Genomic DNA, 21416 nt, shown 5'->3' on the forward strand with positions numbered 1-21416 from the left:
AGTTTTGCAGACCAAAGGGCTCGCTCGAGTGACCAAAGCTTCGCTTGAGCGAACTGCCCTATTTTCTGAATTTTTGTCAAGTGTTCAAAGTGCATAATTACATCCTCATTGCATCTTAGGCATTCTTAAGCCATGGTTAAGCTATAATAATAAGGATAAGAATTAGAAACACACCTAAAAACAAAATATGATAAGTCGAGTGTATTCAGAGTGTGTGTTTCAATGTGTACAAGCAATGAGATAATGTAAGGGAAGCTAAGCCATAATGGCCATATGAATGTATAATGATAAGACATGTTTTGTGCTATGTATGTTTGTGATTGTAGGTCAAGATCTAGAGACCGATCAACCATTTCTAGAAGCCCACTGTAAGTAACGTGATTGTAAAGATCATATGAATTATATTTGAAATGTTATTGGATAAGTTATAATTTCTGAAATGATATTTTGTTTATGTGAACAAATGTTCTATTTTTATTTATTATGGCATCCAAAGGAAGTCCCAAGTCATGGCGGATGGCATGTTAATGCGGGTCCATGACATATATGTGATTACGAGATCTTGCTAGGTACTTGACAAAGTAGTGTTATGTTTGATAATCAGTGTCTGGGACCAATTACTTTAGTTGGAAGACGATATGTTCTGTTTTGTTGGATGTACCATTATTATGGTCAGATATGAGAATGATTATGTTATAATTTGTTTTATGATTATGGAACATTCGAAATTTGTTCACTAACCTCTTTACCTTAATGTTATTCATTGGGATTTAGTTCACTATTTGTATATATATGTAGGTGAACGAGTGCAAGACTGAGCCTAATGGCACCTGTCTGGCCTTCTGTTTTGTCAGCCAACCTAAGTGCCTCACATGAAGGTTCTTGAAAGTCTTTTGTGGATGAGTTCTATAATCAATGTGTTGTGAACAAGTTTTAAGCTTATATTTCTTTTGTTTATTTGGGCAAGTCTCTGTGTTACTCTGTAAATAGGGCTAAGTCCCTTTTGTTTTATCTGTATATGTATGGATGACGTAAGAATGATGTGATTATATATGTATATAAAGTTTGAATTTTCTAGCTCGTATAAGTCTACACAACTCATTGGACGATTATATTTATATATTTGCTTTTGTTAGCCCCTTATTTTGCTAATCTGTTTCAGAGACCTTCGGTAATCTTAGGATTACTGGCTGATTACGATGCTAAACCTATAGGGGTGTGGTTTGGGTCATGATAATTAGCCAAACCTGATTGTACATTTTGGATTGAGCTGGAAATGAAGTCTAATTCACGGGGTCGGCCAAAATTGAAGATTGAAACCTCTACTCATCGTGAGCCATTTGCGTTTGAACTAGTTGCATCAGCACAATATTCACCTGGAGTCACTGCCAACACTACAGGAAAAATGGGATATGGTGGCGTTTTTTTAACGACATTTTTTTGAACGTCACTTTTATTAATTTTTAACGGCGTTTTATAAACGCCACCTATTCTTTAAAATAAAACTACACCGTTTTATAATAGGAGTCGCTTTTAAACGCCTCCAAATCCGTTGGCCTCACGCGCCTCCTCTCTCATTCTTTGTTGAAACCCTTATTTTGAATCTGAGATATAATACGCACGCATCTCTCTCTCTTTCTCTCAACCCTCTCATTCTCACACCTTCAAATCTCGCCTCTCTCCTGCTCACCCCCAATTGCTTCTAAACCCTCGAGAGCGATTTTCTTTGAGATTCAGATTCATGCAGGTTCATTTTTAGATTCAGAGCGATTTCGATTTTGAAGATCTCTCTCTCGATTTCAAAGCTCCACCGTCTCTCTCTCTCTCTCTAGATCTGGTCGGTAATCATAGTTTTATGAGAGAAGAGGGAGGACAGGGACTGGGAGCTTGTGAAGAGAGAGGCAGTGCTTGATTTCTCAGAGATTCAGATCGGTCTCAGAGATTTCATCTCTGAGCGATTTCGATTTTGAAGTTCTCTCTCTCGATTTCGAGGCTCCACCATGACCACCATTTGGTGCTCTGTCTCTCTTTCTCATGCTCTTCCTTCCCGTCTCTCTCGATTTGGTTATTGAAATTACAAACAAGTTTAATCAGGATTTGCGGGCCTTGTGTGAAAGTGACCGGAAGAAGGAGCTTTTGCTGCTACTACAGATCATTGACATAAAGATTATTTCTCTAGGTCATCTACCAAATATTTTCAGATCCTTGGGGAGGCTTTTATTGGAGTCTTTTGTGAAGAAATTTATTTTGGAATTAAAAAGTTATGGTATGTCCATGATTCTTTCATTTTTATGATTTATAAATATAGCAAAGATCGAGTGCTCATTTTCTCGATTATGAGTCCAGAAATTTGTCTGTCTCTGATTTTGCAGCAGTTCTATTTATACTTGGGTTCAGATTTTGAAGCGAATTGGCATCCTTAATGGAAGTATTAGTACCTTTTGTGTGTTCTGTAACAATTGGGTTGAGGAAAAATGGACCATGTTCTGTTGCTCTACCTGTTGAGTTGGTGTGTTTGGTCGAATATTTTAATTGGTGGCGAATCCAATGGGTCACGCCGGGTTCGGTGATAGAGTTGTTGCATTGGTGGGATGGGGTTTCTTTCAGAAAGATAGAAAAACAAATTTGGAAAGTAATCCCCATGGCAATTTTGCTGCTCAAAAATAAATAAATAAAAACAATGTGTAATGAGGTTGGCCGGTTCTTTATCAAGCAGTGAAATATGAAATTGTTCCCCGTACAATAGTTTTTTCAATGCTTATAATCTAAGTGTTAAGATATAATTTTTTACAAGCATGCGCAGTTAACATAGACTTTGTAAGACCATATTTTAAATTTGCATACACTTGATAAACACACACTAATCAATATTATATGATAAATTTATTTTTATTAAACTTTATGTTTGGGTGGTTTCAGGGGCTGGACAATATAACTGCTTGAAGTCTCGTGCACAAAATAGAAAAGCAATATATGAATGCTAGGTGTACACACACTAATCAATTATTCTATTGTCTATTCTATCTATCTAGGTAATTATTCTACTGTCCTTTTCTTTTCTTCTCTTTCTTCCTTCCCCAAAACCCCTCTCCAGGTGTGTGGGAGAGAAGAAATAAAATTTACTTTTTGGAAGCTAAAATCTTGTTAAAACAGGTGTTTAATTGTGTTTTTTGGTGAACTCAAATTCCTATTTTGGCTCAAATAGAGGGGCATCCAATTTTTGTGACTCCTTAATGTCATTAGTGTCTATATTCTATCTATTATAATTCGAATAGTCTAACGTGCCAACTTATGATTAGCAAAGTAGAATCGGTAAGGTGGTTTTTATTTACACTTGCTTTAAACTCTGTTTCCTTGAATTAAATTTTTTATTTTTTTTATTTTTATGTATGTTTATATTCTGAATGAATGTAAGAAACTTACTTTTAAAAACCGTTAATTAATTATGTTTATATTTAAAAATGTTTGGTTTTTCACTTCCTGTCATTGAGGAGTTGGTGGAAAAAATTCATCAGATTGAGGAGTTGCCACTGCAAGAATTTCATGGCCACACTAGTGATGTCTTGGATCTGGCCTGGTCCAAATCTAATGTAAGTTATTGCTTGCTTGCAAAATACCTTTAAAATTTTCCCATTTGTTTAAAAAAACATAATAATGTTTTTGAGGTCAAAATGTAATACATTAATATGGGCAAGGCCCAGGTATGTATACTATATCTGAAGTACACAAATAAATTAACTACTGTCATACTTTTGCAGCTTACAAGATATACTAGTATGTAACCATTAAAGAGGGTACAGTGATTAAAGCTTTGGTTCTTAAGTGGTTTAAACACAGGTTTAAATAAAGCATGAGGACAGACACTTTGTGCAAGTTAAGGCCGAAATTTTCTTTGTAACCTCCGCTATGCCAACCTTTACTAATAGAATGACCATTTATTTAAAATACTGATAAGATTGCCTCTCCAAACACTATATGCTTTTGAAGCAGCTCATTGGAATGAAAAAATATTGACATCCTTGATAGCACCATTGTTGCAGCAAATAACTCATGTTTTATGTATACTTTATTTGTATATTAATACTTTGAGTTGGAATCTCAAGGATACAAGTTTTCTTCTAACATAACCCCCTGAAGAATTTAGATGGTGGGGAACTATAAGCTTGGTGATCTTGACCTGCAAATATGTCCGATGAATCTGTTCTGGATGCTATACTTAGTTTAAAATAATTTGTCTTGACCTGCAAATATGTCAAAAGCTTTCATGTGGTCTTCAATTTTATTTCTTTTTAGTTGACTGATTGTCTTTGTCTGCAGTATAAAATTTAACATAATTTGTCTTTCATGTGTCTTCTTTTGCTTGCAGATATTTGGTGGTCTAGTCAATGCTGGGAACCCAAAATTAGAAGGAACAGATCTTTCTGATAATGAGTATCCTATGCCATTAAGTTAAGAGTATTTTAATACACCTTCTGGGACATGTGTTATTCAATCCATAGTTGTTTTTGATAGAATATTAATGATTTACCTACATTTACCAAAGACCTACATCTCCAAGAGCTGACATTGTTATTTTCCTGTTCATTGCACTTTCTAAGGTGTTGTGTATGAGTTAAATTTTAGTTTTGTGACTCAGTTTTCTTGACAAAGGAAGCTACCTACTTTTCAATTTCAATGACTACCCAAATGGAATAGTGACACTTTTCAATTTACTAATAATGGGAACTGGCAAGCCTGGATGCAGGTAACACTAATCTGTCACGATCATCTATATCTTCTCTTCATTCATACTGCTCTGTGCATGACTGAAGAATATGTCAACTTGTCTTTGCAGTTCACTTGTGATTTATGTTTACCTAGTTAACTAGTGAAAATTATGCCCTTTGTGGCTTGTTCTTATTTGTTCCATATCCTTGTTAGTAACCAAAGGTTTTGGTGCCTTGTTTATCTTGAGCTAACAATTAATCAGGATGGCGCACCTTGCAGAATATACAAAATTGTGTTTCTCACAGGACTAAATAGCGTTGGAGATGCTCAATGTGATTGACTTTGTACTTTTCTTTTGATAACAGAAAACAAAGTTTGGCTTGAGTTGCTTGCCTAATGGATTACTTGTGTCAATAGATATGTCTAGAACAACTACCTAGTCTAACGATGAAATAGAAAAGCAAAAATATTGCTAATACCGTAAATAAAACATGGTGGAAGCCAAGCTAATTTGGTGTTACACTGTTACTTTTCTATAAAAGATCAAATTAAATTCTCTGAAGCCTGCTTCTAATGCCTCTCTTTGACTAAAAATTGAGTGGACTCCTTTTGACAGCTTGACTTGCTTTGACTGTGTTGGGCTGGAAATCCTACCCATCTCATCATAAGAAAGGTGTGGTAAAAATCTTTTGTGCTCATCTCATCAGGTGGTTCTCTAGATGGATTTGAATGGAACTTCTTTATTCCGTGTTAACAATTATATTATAATTCATTTTCTGTAGCTTTGAATGCAGATGTGCAATTATTTGACACCTTTAACAAGTTATCATGATGTATCAGCAGATATCTTACAATATTCCAGATATGCCAACAAATGATATTACAAAAATCCGAAGCTCTCAGTTTTATTTGGATACCAGATTGGCCAAAAAATTGTTATGGATTCATTTGATACTGTTTAATTCATGTGATGCCTAGTGGAATGCATGATATATTTTGATTTTGAGATGCGCAACTTTCACCACCTATGGCCTTTCTCTTCACAATATTGCCCACTGCAGTCTGTAAATGTGCTGCTTGAATATATGGAAAACATTGTTTTGTTCTGCTGGTATGTGCAGAGAGATCTGAGCAGCTGGACTGGGATACACGGCTAAATATCATCATGGGAGCTGCAAAAGGGCTGGCATACTTGCACCATGATTGTTCCCCACGAATTATATATCGTGACATGAAGTCAAGTAACATTTTGCTTGATGGGAATTTTGAGGCTTGAGTATCTGACTTTGGATTAGCCAAATTATTAGAAGATGAGGAATCTCACATTACGACTATTGTAGCTGGAACATTTGGGTATCTGGCTCCAGGTAAGGCAATTTAAATTACAGCTGACACTCAAATGCTCAAAACTTTATTATTGAGATTGTTAGTGGGGAATACTACTCTTGATGTTGGTTTCACTAAGACTGATGTGGGGCAGTCTGATAGGTGGGTTTGAGGTTACCTTGCCTAATTACATAATAAAATTGGGAAAGCAAACTAGATGATGACATGAGGATAAAATAGGACTCAAATAAAACCAAAATTTAACCATACGAGGTCCTAACTGGATATCCTGACTTGATATCAATAAATTTTCAAATTTTGCTGCTTCTTTAAATTCACTTTTTTTTTTTTAATGGTCTGCATCAAAGTTGTCAGGAAGATGCATTAGTTACGATTTTGAGAAAGAAAAGAATAATGTGGGTGCCTTCTGGGTTTAAGATATTGAACAATGTTACCCCGTATGATAAAATCTGTTGTTTCAGTTTTTGACTTTCAATTGAACTTGAGAAGCAGCAGGCATGTGGAGCACTGGCCCAAGTTTTTTCTATTTTGTAACGTTGTAGTATAGCTACTGTGATTTTGGTATAAGCATTCAAAGTAGTCTATTTTGAATTGAGTGTATTACTTCACTGGCAGAATGAATGCAAAGCGGTAGAGCAACAGAAAAGACTGATGTTTATAGTTTTGAGGTTCTGGTTCTTGAAGTAGTGAGTGGAAAGCGACCCACTGATGCAGCATTTATTGAGAAGGGCTTCAACATTGTTGGCTGGGTACTTCTCTTCCCTACACGTGTTTACACTGCTTTCATTCAAATATGTATGACATGATTGTGGAGCTCACAAGGCGAATTAAGCTTCTTATTTTCCTTGATTAATGATTTCATATGAATCTTCAGAAGATCAGAGGTTCCAGCCTCCAGATCACCAATCTCTTGTTTTGAAGGGAAAAAAAACAGTATTCCAGAGATGATGTTAATTTAATAGATAATAGTGAGTTCACTTGGTACAGTTTATAGCACCTTGACATGACTGACTTTAAATGTCAGGACAATCACCAAAGATCATCTTCAAAAGTATATATCGACACACACATCCAGAATGGTAGGTGGTGTCATAAAGTTATGAGCATCTTGTCTGTTCATAATTTATTGCTAGTTCTATTTAGTTGTTAACATGTTGGCTTCACCTTCATTCATCTATCAATTATTCAATGCCGTCAATTTACTTTCTTGAAGTCCTGAACATTGGGTGTTCTACCTGGAGCTATTATTCTAGGTAATTGTTGCTTTTGTAGCTGTGAAGCATGAGGACCTTGTTGAGCAAGTGAAGAAGTTGTTTACCAAATTGTCATCGGATCCAACCACAACTTCTGAATTAGTTGCCAAAGGGCCAGCAATTTTTTCAGGATTTTTTGTGTTAAAATCCTTCGGTTTTTTATTTATCTTATTTTTTCTTTTTTTCGTCGGATTTGACAGTGGGTGTTTTGGTTCATTTCTTATTTTTTGTATTAAATGGGGGAGTGGTGAGAGAGAGAGGAGGGTAATGTTATTTTGTGGCTTTGTATATAAGGTAGTAATTTTTTGATTGAGAATTGTGAATTCAATTTTTGAATATGTTATTTTGTGGGAAAATTAATGCTATATTTGTTATTTTGTGGGAAAATTAATGTTATATTAAATTGAATGGGAAAGTGAATTAATGCTATATTTGTTATTTGAATGGGAGTTATTATTTCATATTAGTGTTATTTAGTTTTATTATTGGTGTTCTTTTAGTTTAATCACATAAAATTAGCACAATTTCAAAACCAAAAAAAAAAGAAAGATAAGATGGCGTTTTTAAAATGCCACTATAACGGTTGGAATTTTTAAAATTAAAAAAAAATCTATGAAGGCGTTTTAAAAACGTCGCTAAAATCATAGTGACGTCACAGTGTTGTTCGGGCAGGACATTTGGCGGCGTTTTTAAAAACGCCGCCTATACTAATACAACGACGTTATTCAAACGCCATAAAGTTATAGCGACGGCCGCGTCGTCGACGTTTGGTACTAAACGTCACAAAAAGAATTAGCGACGTTTTTGATACTTATAGCGGCGTTTAAAAAACGCCGCTAAAAGCCTAATTTCCAGCAGTGCAATGCGAGTGTAACAACAAAAAAGGTGAAAACAAAGAAGACAAAAAGGTACGTGGTTTACTAGTGAGGTATGTAATTGTGTCATGTTGTCTACTTTATTGTCTAACATTGGCATTGGGTTATGATAGGTTCACTGGCTTCAATCATTGAATCCAAATTCTTTTTTAGAGGTATTCCCTTCAGAATTGGGACGATACATTAAATACGTTAAGGATGTTGCAGCAGATAACAATTGTGGGTTCCGAGCTATTGCTGGTTTGATGGATTTTGGAGACGAATGATGGTTACAAGTGAGAAAATATTTACTTACAGAGTTACATGTGCACATTGATCACTATAGGAAATTATTTGGATCACAAGAGAGAATCAATTACCTTACCAATATCTTGGCATATTTTGAACCAAACCCTGGGTTGAACTAGTTGATGACTATGCCTGACATGGGTCATCTTATATCGTCTTTCTACCGAATCATTCTGGTCCATTTGTATATGCAACAATGTTTGACATTCCTCCCTCTTAAGTCAATACTGATGTCTGTTGCCTCTCGCAAGGAGATATGTATTGGCTTTGTCAACTATAACCATTTTGTTCAAGTATTGGTTTCAACAGCCTACCTTAGAACATTTAAAACTTAATAACAACAATATTTTTGTACATTATAATATTTTTTAATTTTTTTTGTAACTCATCTTGAAGCCTGGTCATCCTATTCCATCCATAGCAACTAACTGGTGGAGGTACCACGACCCTTGTGCTATAGGCTGGGAGGTTGCATATAGTTCCAGAATACAACATTTTAAATCAGTTATCAGTCCAGATGTAGCCACAATCAACACAGTGGACTTGGATGAGGACTAATGTCATACGAGTGAAATAAGAAACAAAATTGGAATGGATTTAAGTTATGTTATTTTCTTTGTTATACTGAATTATAATGGAAAAGAATTGGAATGGATTTAATTTATGTATTTTGAATGGATTAAAGTTATGTTATTTTCATTGTTATATTGAATTGGAATGGAAAAAAGTGAATTGAAATGGATTCAAATTACACATTGGTGAACAAATTTTGTTAAGACATATAGTGCTGACAGGATCACTAATGTTCGACAAATAGTGCTAAACAAAGAAGATTAGTTCGACAACACAGTGCTGAACGGTTTATTTTTATTTAGTTTTACAATGCTGAAGTGATTGGGCCAGCAAGCATTTTATGTTCCATTACAGTACTAAAAAGAACTTATATGTTCAGCATTAGAGTGCTACATGAATGCTATTTGTTCGGCATTATGGTACTAAACGAGTCATGTTGATTCGGTTTTACAGTGCTAAACGAAGAGGATTTGTTCGGTTAGTCAGTGATGAACATAAAATTCTTGTTTTATTCATTAGTTATTGTAATAAACAAACCAACATTTCAAACAAATAAGCTATCAAAGCAATTCAAACCATCAAACAATTCAAACAAATTCATTGATTTCAATGTCATTGCTAAACCATCAAACTAATTCATTGAGTGCCCAAAAAGTATGATAAAGTCATATACAAGCCTAGCTAATACTTGTGTCATATACAAACCACCATTAAAATATATGCCAAAAATATTTTTCAAACAAACTAACATATACTAAAGTGTCTAACATGTAATAAAGTCTAACATATGTTTGAGACTAAGATTTCAAAAAGCACATTTGAAACCAACAAAATACTAAAGTCTAAGATGTTGCTCCACGTTTCGTGCGACGAGTGTACACTAAGTTCTCCGATGGTGTATGTTCTTCACTAGACTATTGGCCCTCCAAGACTTGTGTTATCTTCTTCATAGCATTGTGTAACATATCTCGGGTGGGAGCTGCTTCATTGTATCCTATTTCGATCATTGAACGGGAAATGCTCAAGGCACTGTCAATGCACTATAAACAAGAAAATAATACTTAACAATTGCCTTGAAGAAAATATACATGAAAATGAAAAGTTTAAAAGTTGACATGCGAATTGAAGCTGACGATAAGCAATTGATGTCTCAGAGCGTGGGTTATACTTAGAATGATGTGTTGGGTTTTGAACTTGCACGTGTAAAATGGAAGTCAACCACTCCAAGTAACTTGGCACACAATCCCATGGATGCAAGACTGGAGCACTACTCGGCGTCTCAGACAACAAGTGATTTTCCCAACTCTCCCAAATCGTATCCAAGTATTTATAGGCAATGCTGTACTGGTTTGCAGTGGATTCTTTAGAGGCTCGAACTAGAGCAAGTAGAGGTGAGGGAATAGTTTGCACCTTACCAAACTGTCTCAACACCCTATTTGGATGGTATGGTTCAACAATGTGCATACATTTTAAGCATCCACTATAGTAAGCAACATCAAAAAAAGGAAGCTCAATACGCTTATCATGGTATGGATCCCAAGTAACCTACAATAGTCAAATATTTATACATAAGTTATGAATTTGGTTGAATAATAGCAAGTAATATGTGCATAAACGGAGTTAAGATTGACACTTATGTCATGGGCCCTTAATCTGTCGAGATCCTCTTGCACCCTTTGTAAAATAGACGTTGACGAACTAGATTGGATGCGATAAATCCAAAGAAAGACACAAGGCTGAGCTTCTTTATAGTCCAAATTGGGGTGCGGTCTAGCACCAATAAAATGCTCATAAATCCAAGCTTTCAGCAATGTCATGTATCCCATTATCTGTTTCACGACATACCTTGTGGTAGTACCCAATCATTGGTATAAAAAAGCCAATGAGGCAGCACCCTAAGCATAAGAAACAACTGATCGTAAATCCATAAGAAAAGACAAATACACTATTGGAACACATGTCCTAGTCTTGTTTGCAAAAAAGGTACAACCTAACAAATATAATAAATATGCCCTTGCTGCACACTCAATGGTATTATCATTGTCCGCATCAGACACTGACCTAAACCGTTGTCTCAATCATTCTACCTTGATAACTAGCCCCATGCTACCTTCAATGCTGCATTTGCCTCATCTACTGTTACTCCCAAAGCCTTAACTAGCAGATTTGCTTCCTCAACATTTGATAACTTCTTGCAAGAGACAAACTTACCAATCACCGGAATCCCTAGAATTATACTGACATCATCTAAGGTTGGTCACATCTCACTAAATGGTAGATGAAATGTGTTTGTCTTTGGCTACCATCTTTCCACAAAGGCTAAACTACAATTTTGTTTACAAATTTATATGAGCAACTCACTAAAGAAATCAACCCCGAATCCATAATTAAACCATGAAATTTGGACTGTTCATTTTCTTTCAAGTTGAATGACCATTCACCAACTTTAAAACCATGATTTAAGCATTTAAGTATTCCGCGTTGTTGCAACATAGAATAAAAAAAAGAAAAGAAAAGGAATTAGTTAAGTTGAAACAAAATTTAAAACATTAAATTAATCTAAGACAAGGAATTACATCATTATGCCAAATTTTTGCTGCTTCGTGACAATGAAAACTCTTCAAAATTGAAGGATCATCTGGCTTCCCACGAAAAGGTCCAGCAAGATCTTCAGTAACATTTTTAGTTGTATTTGTTGGTTGGTCGGATCATCACCCATGTCTATTGGTTCATCACCCGGATCATCACCCATATCTGTTGGTTCATCACTCAAATCATCACCCATATCTATTGGTTCATCACCCAATTTATCACCCATGTAATTAGCATTAAATTGATTGCCCCCATCGTTTTCAACCTCAACCATTTCTGCTAGAGCAACACCTATGTCATTCATGTCTTGTTCATTAACTCCACCACCCTGATCCTTAGTCTTACGAGTGCATCGAGGTCTCTTAGCCGCTTTTTGAGAAATTACAATATTACGTCTCTTAGACGTTGTTAGGCGATTTCGAGCAGTTTCCACCATAGCTATCCACCAAGTACAATTAGATGTTAGTTAATGACAATGTAAGCAAATATATAAGGCAACTTAAGAAAATATAATAAACCATAAGACAAAGGCTAAAACCAATATAATATAATTCAATAGAGTAAATACTAAATCAACAATATTTCACAAATTAAACAACCAAAATTATATCCCACATAATACCAAAAGCCTTCAAGTCTTATTGTTGGCTTTCCCTTCTACCAATTTTTAAAAAAAAAAAACAAAAAAGAGAGAGAGAGAAACTCACTTTTGTCTTATCTTCTTGTATTTACTGATTACAATAATAAAATAAAAACCAACTAATAACTACCCACAAATTGATAGGGCCAAATAATAATATTCAAACAAACAAAAACACTCAAAGTTCCAAAAAAAAAAAAAAAATCCTAATTCCTGAATTCAATTCAAATTTTATTCCTGAAAAACTTTTTATCTTGACAAAAGTGCTTTCATTTTCAAGTTCATCATGGTTGTAGCTCTGTAATGTGTTATGGGGGGTCCATCTCTTTAATAAAGGCCAAAACTCATGACTTATAGAATGTAATAGATATGTTAATCTTGAACTGTGTTTGAGACCGAAGAAAATTGTTTCAGTTGTCGCTCCAGCTACTTTGAACATGAAAAACCCATGCAATCTATAATTTAAACATCATTCATCAACATACAAAATACTATTTTATCAATCATAAATCATAAATAATATCTTCAAATAAATTTAAATATTGAATAGATCATCCATAAAAATACATAAATAAATCCCTGTTATTTTGTATAAGCAACACTATAATGTTAACATTTATCAAAGGTTTGTACCAAAAATTTCACTGGACCAACGCAAATAGAAGTAGAGAATATAAACAGTAAAAATTGTCATTCTTCCAGTAAACAGTTTGTTTTCCTCTTCAAGACTTCAATAACTCTTCTTCATTTGTTCTTTTTTGATTTGTTTTCGGGATTTTCTAAACTTTCCCTCAAAAAGGGACTTGGGTTTTGCTTACAAGTGGAAAAAAATCAATGGGTTGTTTGTAATTTAACCATTGAATTTTATTTGCAATCTTGTTTCAAAATAATAATAATAATAATAATAATAATAAAATTAAATTAAGTAGGATTAAGTTAACTAAAAAAAGGGTTAGATAGAAGAGATTAAGTTAACATCAAGGTAGATATTTTGATCTCTTTGTTGTAGGCCATGAATGATTCTGATATTTTTATTTTATTTTATTACTAGTTGGTATGTAGACCTCTATTAGATTATAATATTCAAGCTATCCATTAAATTATAATATTTAGCCATCCATTCCCTAAAAAAATTGAATTTGATGTGGAATTAGGCCATCTAATAGATTATAATATTCTCTCTAAAAAATAGGCAAAAGAGAGGTGACTTTGCAAAGACATGAAGAGGACCAAAAGAAAGAAAAATATAAGACAAAGATTGACTAAGTGTCGTGATTAGAATGGACAAAAGGAAAGGTTATTATCACAATTAAGGTTTTGTGTGGTTGTGGTTCCGGTTGGTAAAAGATTTTTGTTTGTGTGGTCATAGTTAATTGCAGAGAAGAGAAAAGCAAATTATACCTCAATTTGAGTGAAGAGACCTTTGATTCTTAAGAAAAAAGTCTACAGCTTTGTTGTATATAGCTTTAGCACTAGCACCAGCACCAGCACCAGTACCAGCACCAACACTAGTACCATTATCACCACTGTTAATTGTCTGTTCACGCAAGAAGCCAGTGTTCTTCAACAGCAAGAGACCGCAGTGTTCTCTTGAACATGAGATGGACAGTCATTAACAAGGGCATGAAAAATTGAGAGAGTGTGCATTTTTTGTGATAATATTATGAATATGGGTAGATTTGGTATTAAGTGGGATGTTCAAAAAAATGTTATTAAAATTTAAAGATAGGATAGGGGTCCTAACAATTAGGGGTTCAAAGAATTTAGACATGTGTTAATAGCAGCACTAAAAAAAATTTGTTAAAAAACGAATTTTTTTCTCTATGAAAAAACCAATGGGCTAAAAAGAGATGGTTTCAATTTGAGCCCAAGTAGAAAATGATGACCTTTTGCGTTATGTGTGGTGAAAGCCCACTCCTCAATCCAAGTCCATCCTAAGCCCATACAAAATGCAATCCCATCCCATCGCCTTGTTGTTCGTTTTGTTCTTCGCTTTACTAGCCGAGAGAGAGAGAGAGAGAGAGAGAGAGAGAGAATGGCTCAAATTCCTAATCTGGACAACGCACCTATCAATCTCACATCTATAAGGTATGTTCATTACTTCATTCACAGTTGTACTTGATTCTCACTGACCATACATTTCAATTTTGTCAATTTTTTTGTTTTGTTTGTGTAAATTAGAGATAAATCGCAGAAGGAGCTCATCACTATCCTAAAAAATGTCAGTTTAATCTCTTCCACAAACCCATTTCAGTACACATGTTTATATATATATATATATATATATATATATATGTATATATACTATTTATTATCACCTGAATTTAATTTAATTTTCTTGAATTCATAGATTCGAGGCAAGAAATGTTTGGTCATCGATCCAAAGCTTGGAGGGTCTCTCTCTTTGATTGTTCAGACCTCTCTTCTCAAGGCAATTCTCTCTCTCTCTCTCTCTCTCTCTCTCTCTCCAACTCGTTTTGGCTATTGTTGTTCTTCTTGTTTTTGATTCCTTTGCTTTTGTTTCCATTGTTGTAAGTTCATGAATCAGTGAAAAGTTTCTGATATAGAATTTTACTTTATTTCCCATTTGGTAACATACACATTCTGCAACATGTTTATCTGTTTTTAAAATCAAGATAATTGTCCAAATATGCTGTTTTTTTTCAAATGGGTTCATTGTATGCTACTTTTGAGAGGTTAGTGCTTTACTTGCAATCAGGAGCATGGAGTTGAATTGCGGCATCTTACACCGGACCCAGTTCTGACTGAATGCACCAAAGTGGTTTATCTTGTCCGAGCTCAGCTTGATTTGATGAAGTTCATTTGCTCACATGTTCATAATGATGCTTCGAAAGGGCTTCAAAGAGAGTATTTTGTTTATTTTGTTCCTCGTCGTGCAGTCGCGTGCGAGAAGGCAAGCTTCTTTGGTCTTTCTATTAGTTTGGCATCTTTTAAAATTATATTCAATGATCAAATTGTACATATATCTTTCAAATGGAACTGTATATTATTTGTTGGTTTGGCAGATATTGGAGGAGGAAAAAGTTCATCACTTGATGACTATCGGAGAGTACCCATTATATGTAATTCCTTTGGATGAGGATGTGTTATCTTTTGAACTTGACCTTGCCTTTAAAGTAAGCTTTATTTACTTTATCTTGTTGATTTACCAAAATTGCATTCCCTTGAGTCGCTAGTGTCTAAGAGTTGGTGACTTATGCTTGATAGGAATGCGCAGTTGACGGCGATATGAGCTCTCTCTGGCATATAGCAAAAGCAATTCACAAGCTTGAGGTTCATTGAAATTTTCCCTTACATAATTTAATTGACCTATGTAATGTTGAGGTTATATTTCTTCAACATAATTTTGTCCACATACAGAGATAGCACCCAAAGGGGTTGTTTTCATGTACTTGTATCTCTGTACAATTTTTAAATTGTATCTGCCAGTCTGACAGTTCTTCATGGGTTCATGAGCTGTAGTTTTCTTTTGGACTGATACCAAATGTGAGGGCCAAAGGCAAGGCATCAGTACGTGTTGCTGACATTCTGAATCGGATGCAAGCAGAAGAGCCTGTTAACTCGTCCGATGTAATAATGCATCATTCGAATCCTGTTCATGCTAGTTTAGAAAATTGTATGGTTAAGTTATTACCCATTTCCATAGTCATATAATCATAATTGTTTCTTACTGCAGATGGGCGTGCCCGAGATAAATACTCTCATTCTTCTGGACAGAGAGGTATTGCTTCGTTCTTTGTATGTGTGTAGCAGTTCGTTTTGTTTTGTTTTGTTTTTGTTTTTGTTTTTGTTTTTGTTTTTTTTCTATAGTCAATTTCTGTTTTACAAAAAAAATTCGTCTACTTTTGCAACGCTAGAACTTTTTGGTAAAAACATTTTTATTATTGGAATGATGTTATAATGCCTAAAAATAACATGTTCTTTTTTCTTTGGGGAGACTGTTTTCTCATGGAAATGGACTGTAGGGGGTTTATGTAATCGGAGTTTATTAATGAATCTTATTTGCTTTAGAAGTCAAAAGTCTTGGTTTCCATATAGAAAATCATTTTGTTTTTTTTGACAAGTAAATAGAATGTCAAATCCTAGTAGGAGGAGTTCTATAATGTCTATATAAAAGTTAAGTAACACTTATAATCCAATTGAGTTGAGCCTTTAGAGAATTTTTAGAGCTTTGAAGTTTTATTTCAAGGATTGTGTGATCCAACCAAACCTTAGGCAAACCTTGCTTCCTAAGAGAATAAATAATAGCCTTCTGTTACTATTAATGGATACTGTTCACAGTGCCCAGAACAAACACCATCCAGGCTTTACAAAGAAACTAAAATCAGTCCCTAGAAGCCAACTTTTTGCTGCTGCTGTACATTGAGTTTGGGCTCCTTATTACCCAACTATAAAGAATAGCTGGAAAAGACTCTTCACTCTGTACAAAGGCACCTCCACTTCGTGAAAATCCATTTGGTTTCTTCATACCAAAAACACCAAATCAAGCATAGAAGACATAAGCCACACCCTTGTACTTCTAGAAATTGAGCTCTCTCTGTGAGTAGCAAACAAACCTATACCCAATCTTGGTATCGCCTCCAGGATTCCAAACAGAGAACACATAAAAGCTCATGATTCCCTAGCCACTTCACAGAGGATAAGCGAGTCATCGATTCCTTGACTCATTGCACATGCAACCCCAACTGTGGATGTTCTCTCTTTTCCTCTAATTATCCTCCTCCAAATTTTTTTCCAAGCGATATTGTACAACTAGAAAAGGTAATCTTAGAAGGGCTTTAGCTTTCCAAATGGCTCTTACCTTTCTGGTTCTAGAATAATCCCATCTAATCTATCCACTCTCCTACCCAGTACTTCTACGTGTATAGGAGAGTTTTGAAGTCCACAACTGCTCCCATCTCCCAATCATGAACGTCTCTCCAAAATCGGATGTCCCAAATCCAACCCACTACATTTCCTCAAGCCTAAAATAATTGGCAGCCATAGTATCCCTAAAACACTGTCAAACCATTATGGCTTTGTGTCCAAAATACCAACCAAAACTTTGCTGCTATTAACATTTGATGCTCAGTAATGGTGCTTCATCAGAATCTACTCAGCGTATTTGAAATTGTTAATTAAATTATCATTTGGAAATATCCTATTTTATATGGTTGAGGAGTGTAGAATTATTGTCATTTTGATGCTAATTTTTTACTTGATAATTTTATTGTGAAATATTTTAATGGTTTACCTTAAATTTTCTTTCAAACTTGAATGCAGGTGGATATGGTTACTCCTATGTGTTCGCAGTTAACATATGAGGGTCTGCTGGATGAGGTAAAAGTGTGCAAAATTGGAACTACAACTCTTCTTGTTGTCCCTTAAAATTTGAATGTGTATAATCTGTTGCATGGCAGGCAGAACTTGAGACTGCTATAGCTTAATTAATATATTTGGTAAAAGAGGGTCAGACAATTTAAGCCTTTGTTGTTGTGGACACAGTTTGTTGTAGAGCATACTTGTGCAGAATTGAATTCTGAGAATTGATCATGCTATAAGTGATTATAATCAGTTTTGTGTCCCAATGTTGTGTTCCAAAATTGATGTAGTTGCTAAAAGTGATTGTTTGATTGTTTTACTAAAAATACTGCAAAAATTGATTGTAGATGTTGAAATGTTAGCTTTACCCTTGGGTCAATTTGCGACTGGAATTTGGATTATTAATATATTATATTGTTACCAATGTCATAATTAATGTAAAATAAGATAATAAAATTTTGAACCAAGTAAAAACTTAAATTAAAATATACTCTTATGTGCTTTCAATGTATAAACATGAGAAAATAAGCATGTGCCTCACATCACATATATATGTGTGTGTGTAGGTGTGTTGCCTAGAGCTATTCTTAACAGTAATGCCAAAAACACTCTTGCTTGTCTTTGGATCAAAGAATTTCTTTTATATAATTTATACAAGTTTCAGAAAACAAAAAACTAAACCATATATATATTTATATATATATATATGTTTTTGGTGAAAGATTTGGCATTAACACAAAAGCAACAGCTACAAACAAATCAAACGCATACACCCGAAATCAAAAACATAAAAGCCAAGGGAGAAAACAAACTCCCACCCTCTAGCCAAAACAAAAAAAAAAGAAAAAAGAAGAAAAACTAGCCAATAACAAGAGTATGCACATGATCACGTAGTGACTGAAAATCCTAGAAGAAATGGCCCCCCCACTAAACAAAAAATATTACCATTTATATGGATACATTTTATAAATATATTTGCCAAGTAGTATATATATATAAGTTTTATTTATTTATTTGGTAAGTGAGCTTAGTCCCTAGAATTGATTGGAGTTCAAATCTTGGTAACTCCTTATAATTGCTTTTTATTTATTTATTAATTCAGGGAGCAAGTAGGTGAGGGGCAAATTTGCTGCACCTATAGAAAAACTGAAACATGCAAAATTGTGTTTGCCCAAAAGTGGCATGGGCTGCTTCTGTCAGAATGTGGGTACTGAAGTTTGTCAAATGCATAATTGTGTTGCCAAACTTTGACAAGAATTGCTTTCGGGTTCTAAATGCACATTTGGGCTCCTAAAAATTATTTAAAGCAATATTGTCCCAGTATTCTTATTTTGGTGATTTTTTTGTGCCCTTCCATGAGATATATAAATTATGGTAAGAATTTGTTATTTCTTTTTTGTTTAGATTTTTTCGTAAGCCATTTCTAATAGGTTTCATGCAGTTTCTTCGTGTCAATAATGGTGCTGTGGAGCTAGATTCATCTATCATGGGTGCCCAACAAGAAGGGAAAAAGATAAAGGTTCCACTTAATTCGAGGTAAACTATGTCTACGAGTGTACTATCTTGCTGTGTCACCATGAGGCGTTGTGTGTGTGCGTGCATGCGTTACGTTTCCATTGATCCCATGTTGGTCCTTGAGTTTATCAGAAGCAGTGTTATTGTTGTTATTCTCATTCTGAACCCATGCTTTTTCATTTTTATATTTTTTATTTTATAACATTCTCATATATATAGTTTAGTAGATTTGGTCTAGTCTATGATGATGTGTTTAACCATTTTTCACCTTTCATATCACCTTGTTGATGGGGTTTTTAGTTTTTATTTTTTTATTATTTTTATTATTTATTTTTGTTTGGTGGATAAATGTTTCAGTCTATGGGCATCAATATAGAGAATATATGCGTTTGCTGCAATGAACTTTGTTCATCATAAGAATATAAACTCAGTTTATTTTTGATGAGTACTGTTTCAAATATTTTCTTTATGCTTTTGTCCTAAGTCAAATAATGAAAATTCTGCCAGAATATAATTTGTTAAATATATGGAAAAGGGTGTATAAGAATAGGAAAGAGGTTATAACTTATAATTTGTTTTTGGAATAGGACTTTGATGGAGGACGAGTAGGGATTACTTTCCCACGAGTAGTGAGCCCGGGTTAAGTATATTGGCAACAGCAACAATAGGCTTATAGGGCTGGATTTAGTGGGTTTTTGTGGTTGCAAAAGTATTTAAAAATAGGAGTTTAAGGGTTTGTAAAAGGGTAGGGTTTTGGGAATGAAAACACAAGTGTTTAGGGGTTGTTGGGTGACTATTCTAAGCACTGTGAACAGTGACGTGAACAGTAACCTTGCTGTGGAGAGAGAGGTGCTTCACACTCACAAGGATAGGCCAATCACACAAACACAACCTTAAATTGTCATAATATTAATTCTTCTCCTCAATCATTGAGATTACACATATATTTATAAGCTAAAGACTCGCGTAATTCTATATGGACTATAACTCAAATTTAGAAACTAAAAATATTTAGCAACTACTAATATTCTAGACCAGGTATGACTTCCAATTCTACTTCAATCATAATAGGAAACTTTAATGACTTCTAATTCTACTTCAATATTAAAATAAGAAATTTGGACTTTTGACCACTAAGATTATTTAGATATAATAAAACACATATATAATGACCCATTTAATAACTTGACCCAAAATAAAACCCATGGGCGACCCCTACAACCTATGTCCAACCACTGCCTCCTTCAATATACAAACGGGGAGAGAGAGAGAGAGAGAGAGCGCTATTGACAACATTTTTCCTTTTTGTTGTTGCCTGTCTGTCCTAGAGAGAGAGAGCTATTGACAACATTGTTCCTTTCTGTTGTTGCCTGTCTGTCCTTGAGTAGGTGGACTGTTCCTAAATTATCATGCTTCTATTTCCACCTTTCTCTTCAATCCAAAGTCTCAACTTATTTATACATGCAAAAAGAGTCATTCTATCAAATGCTCTTTGGATGCTAGAAGGTTTGGTCTGTAATTGTTTAACGAAACAAACTATTTAAAACGCTTGCAATTGATAGGGGTCTTGTCAGGAATTATTTTCAGCACTTGTTGAAATGTTCACTCAACCTCTCTATAACTAAAGACGAATATGTTAAGCCAGTTGTGCTAGTCCAAATTCCAAGCATTCACATGGAAAAAGAAGGTAGGACAATTTGAATTTATCAAATTTCATAAGATGATGGAGAGCCTCATGTTAGTAAAAAGAACTAGAATTTTGTTAGCAATTTACGGATGAAATTATTTCCTGTCAGGGAAAAATGTCATTGCCTTTGAAATGGAGACTGATTATGGAGATTGTTTGACATGAGATGACAGTGGTAGGGTTATAGCATCCATGTTGTACTTGATAGAGTTTTAGTGCATGAATGCCATTTTATCTATGTTGGATCCCCTTTGTCCTGACATTTGCTTCGGAGAGATTTGTTCTAATTAATAAACTCCTAATTGTTTTTCTTATGTGGATGTCAATTATTTTTTCATTTTTCATTTTCTCCAACAAAGGGTGTGATGCTATCCTGGATGCTTGTTTTTATTAAGATTATCCATTTTTCTATGTCCCATCTTTTTTTCCTTTGTGTTTGCTTATTATTTATTTATTTATTTGATAACCCGTGTTTGCTTATTGATGTACTGTTGGATTGTCTTCTCTCTCTCTCTCTTTTTCAGTGACAAACTGTTCAAAGAGATACGGGATCTCAACTTTGAAGTTGTTGTCCAGGTTGATCTATTTTTACCATAATATACTTCCAGAAAATTATC

The 21416-nt window shown here is 34.5% G+C and overlaps 1 protein-coding gene and 1 long non-coding RNA gene across 9 annotated transcripts in view; both read left to right on the forward strand.

The window, feature by feature from the left end:
* Positions 1-3294: 3294 nt before the first annotated feature.
* On the forward strand, positions 3295-4723 carry LOC145796569 (uncharacterized). Its single transcript, XR_014337046.1, has 3 exons — positions 3295-3590; positions 4367-4431; positions 4655-4723. It is a non-coding gene; the product is annotated as an uncharacterized LOC145796569 (long non-coding RNA).
* Positions 4724-14209: 9486 nt separating this feature from the next.
* ATVPS33 (Sec1/munc18-like (SM) proteins superfamily) overlaps positions 14210-21416 on the forward strand; it is a 16333-nt gene continuing 9126 nt past the window's right edge. For 6 of the 8 annotated variants that reach the window (XR_014337775.1, XR_014337777.1, XR_014337776.1 and 3 more), the window contains exons 1-11: positions 14210-14363; positions 14457-14496; positions 14626-14706; positions 14995-15189; positions 15302-15412; positions 15504-15569; positions 15759-15866; positions 15973-16017; positions 17559-17615; positions 19039-19133; positions 21324-21375. Coding sequence is in view for 2 of the 8 variants with exons in the window: in XM_028244067.2 (XP_028099868.1) it covers positions 14311-14363; positions 14457-14496; positions 14626-14706; positions 14995-15189; positions 15302-15412; positions 15504-15569; positions 15759-15866; positions 15973-16017; positions 17559-17615; positions 19039-19133; positions 21324-21375 (903 nt within the window). In the remaining 6 variants the exon portion in view is untranslated. The remainder of the gene's footprint in view (positions 14364-14456; positions 14497-14625; positions 14707-14994; positions 15190-15301; positions 15413-15503; positions 15570-15758; positions 15867-15972; positions 16018-17558; positions 17616-19038; positions 19134-21323; positions 21376-21416) is intronic. The other 2 variants (XM_028244067.2, XM_028244069.2) reach the window with 2 other exon arrangements.

Source organism: Camellia sinensis, chromosome 8, assembly GCF_055761805.1.
Source record: "Camellia sinensis isolate YWXY chromosome 8, ASM5576180v1, whole genome shotgun sequence".
Classification (NCBI taxonomy): domain Eukaryota; kingdom Viridiplantae; phylum Streptophyta; class Magnoliopsida; order Ericales; family Theaceae; genus Camellia; species Camellia sinensis.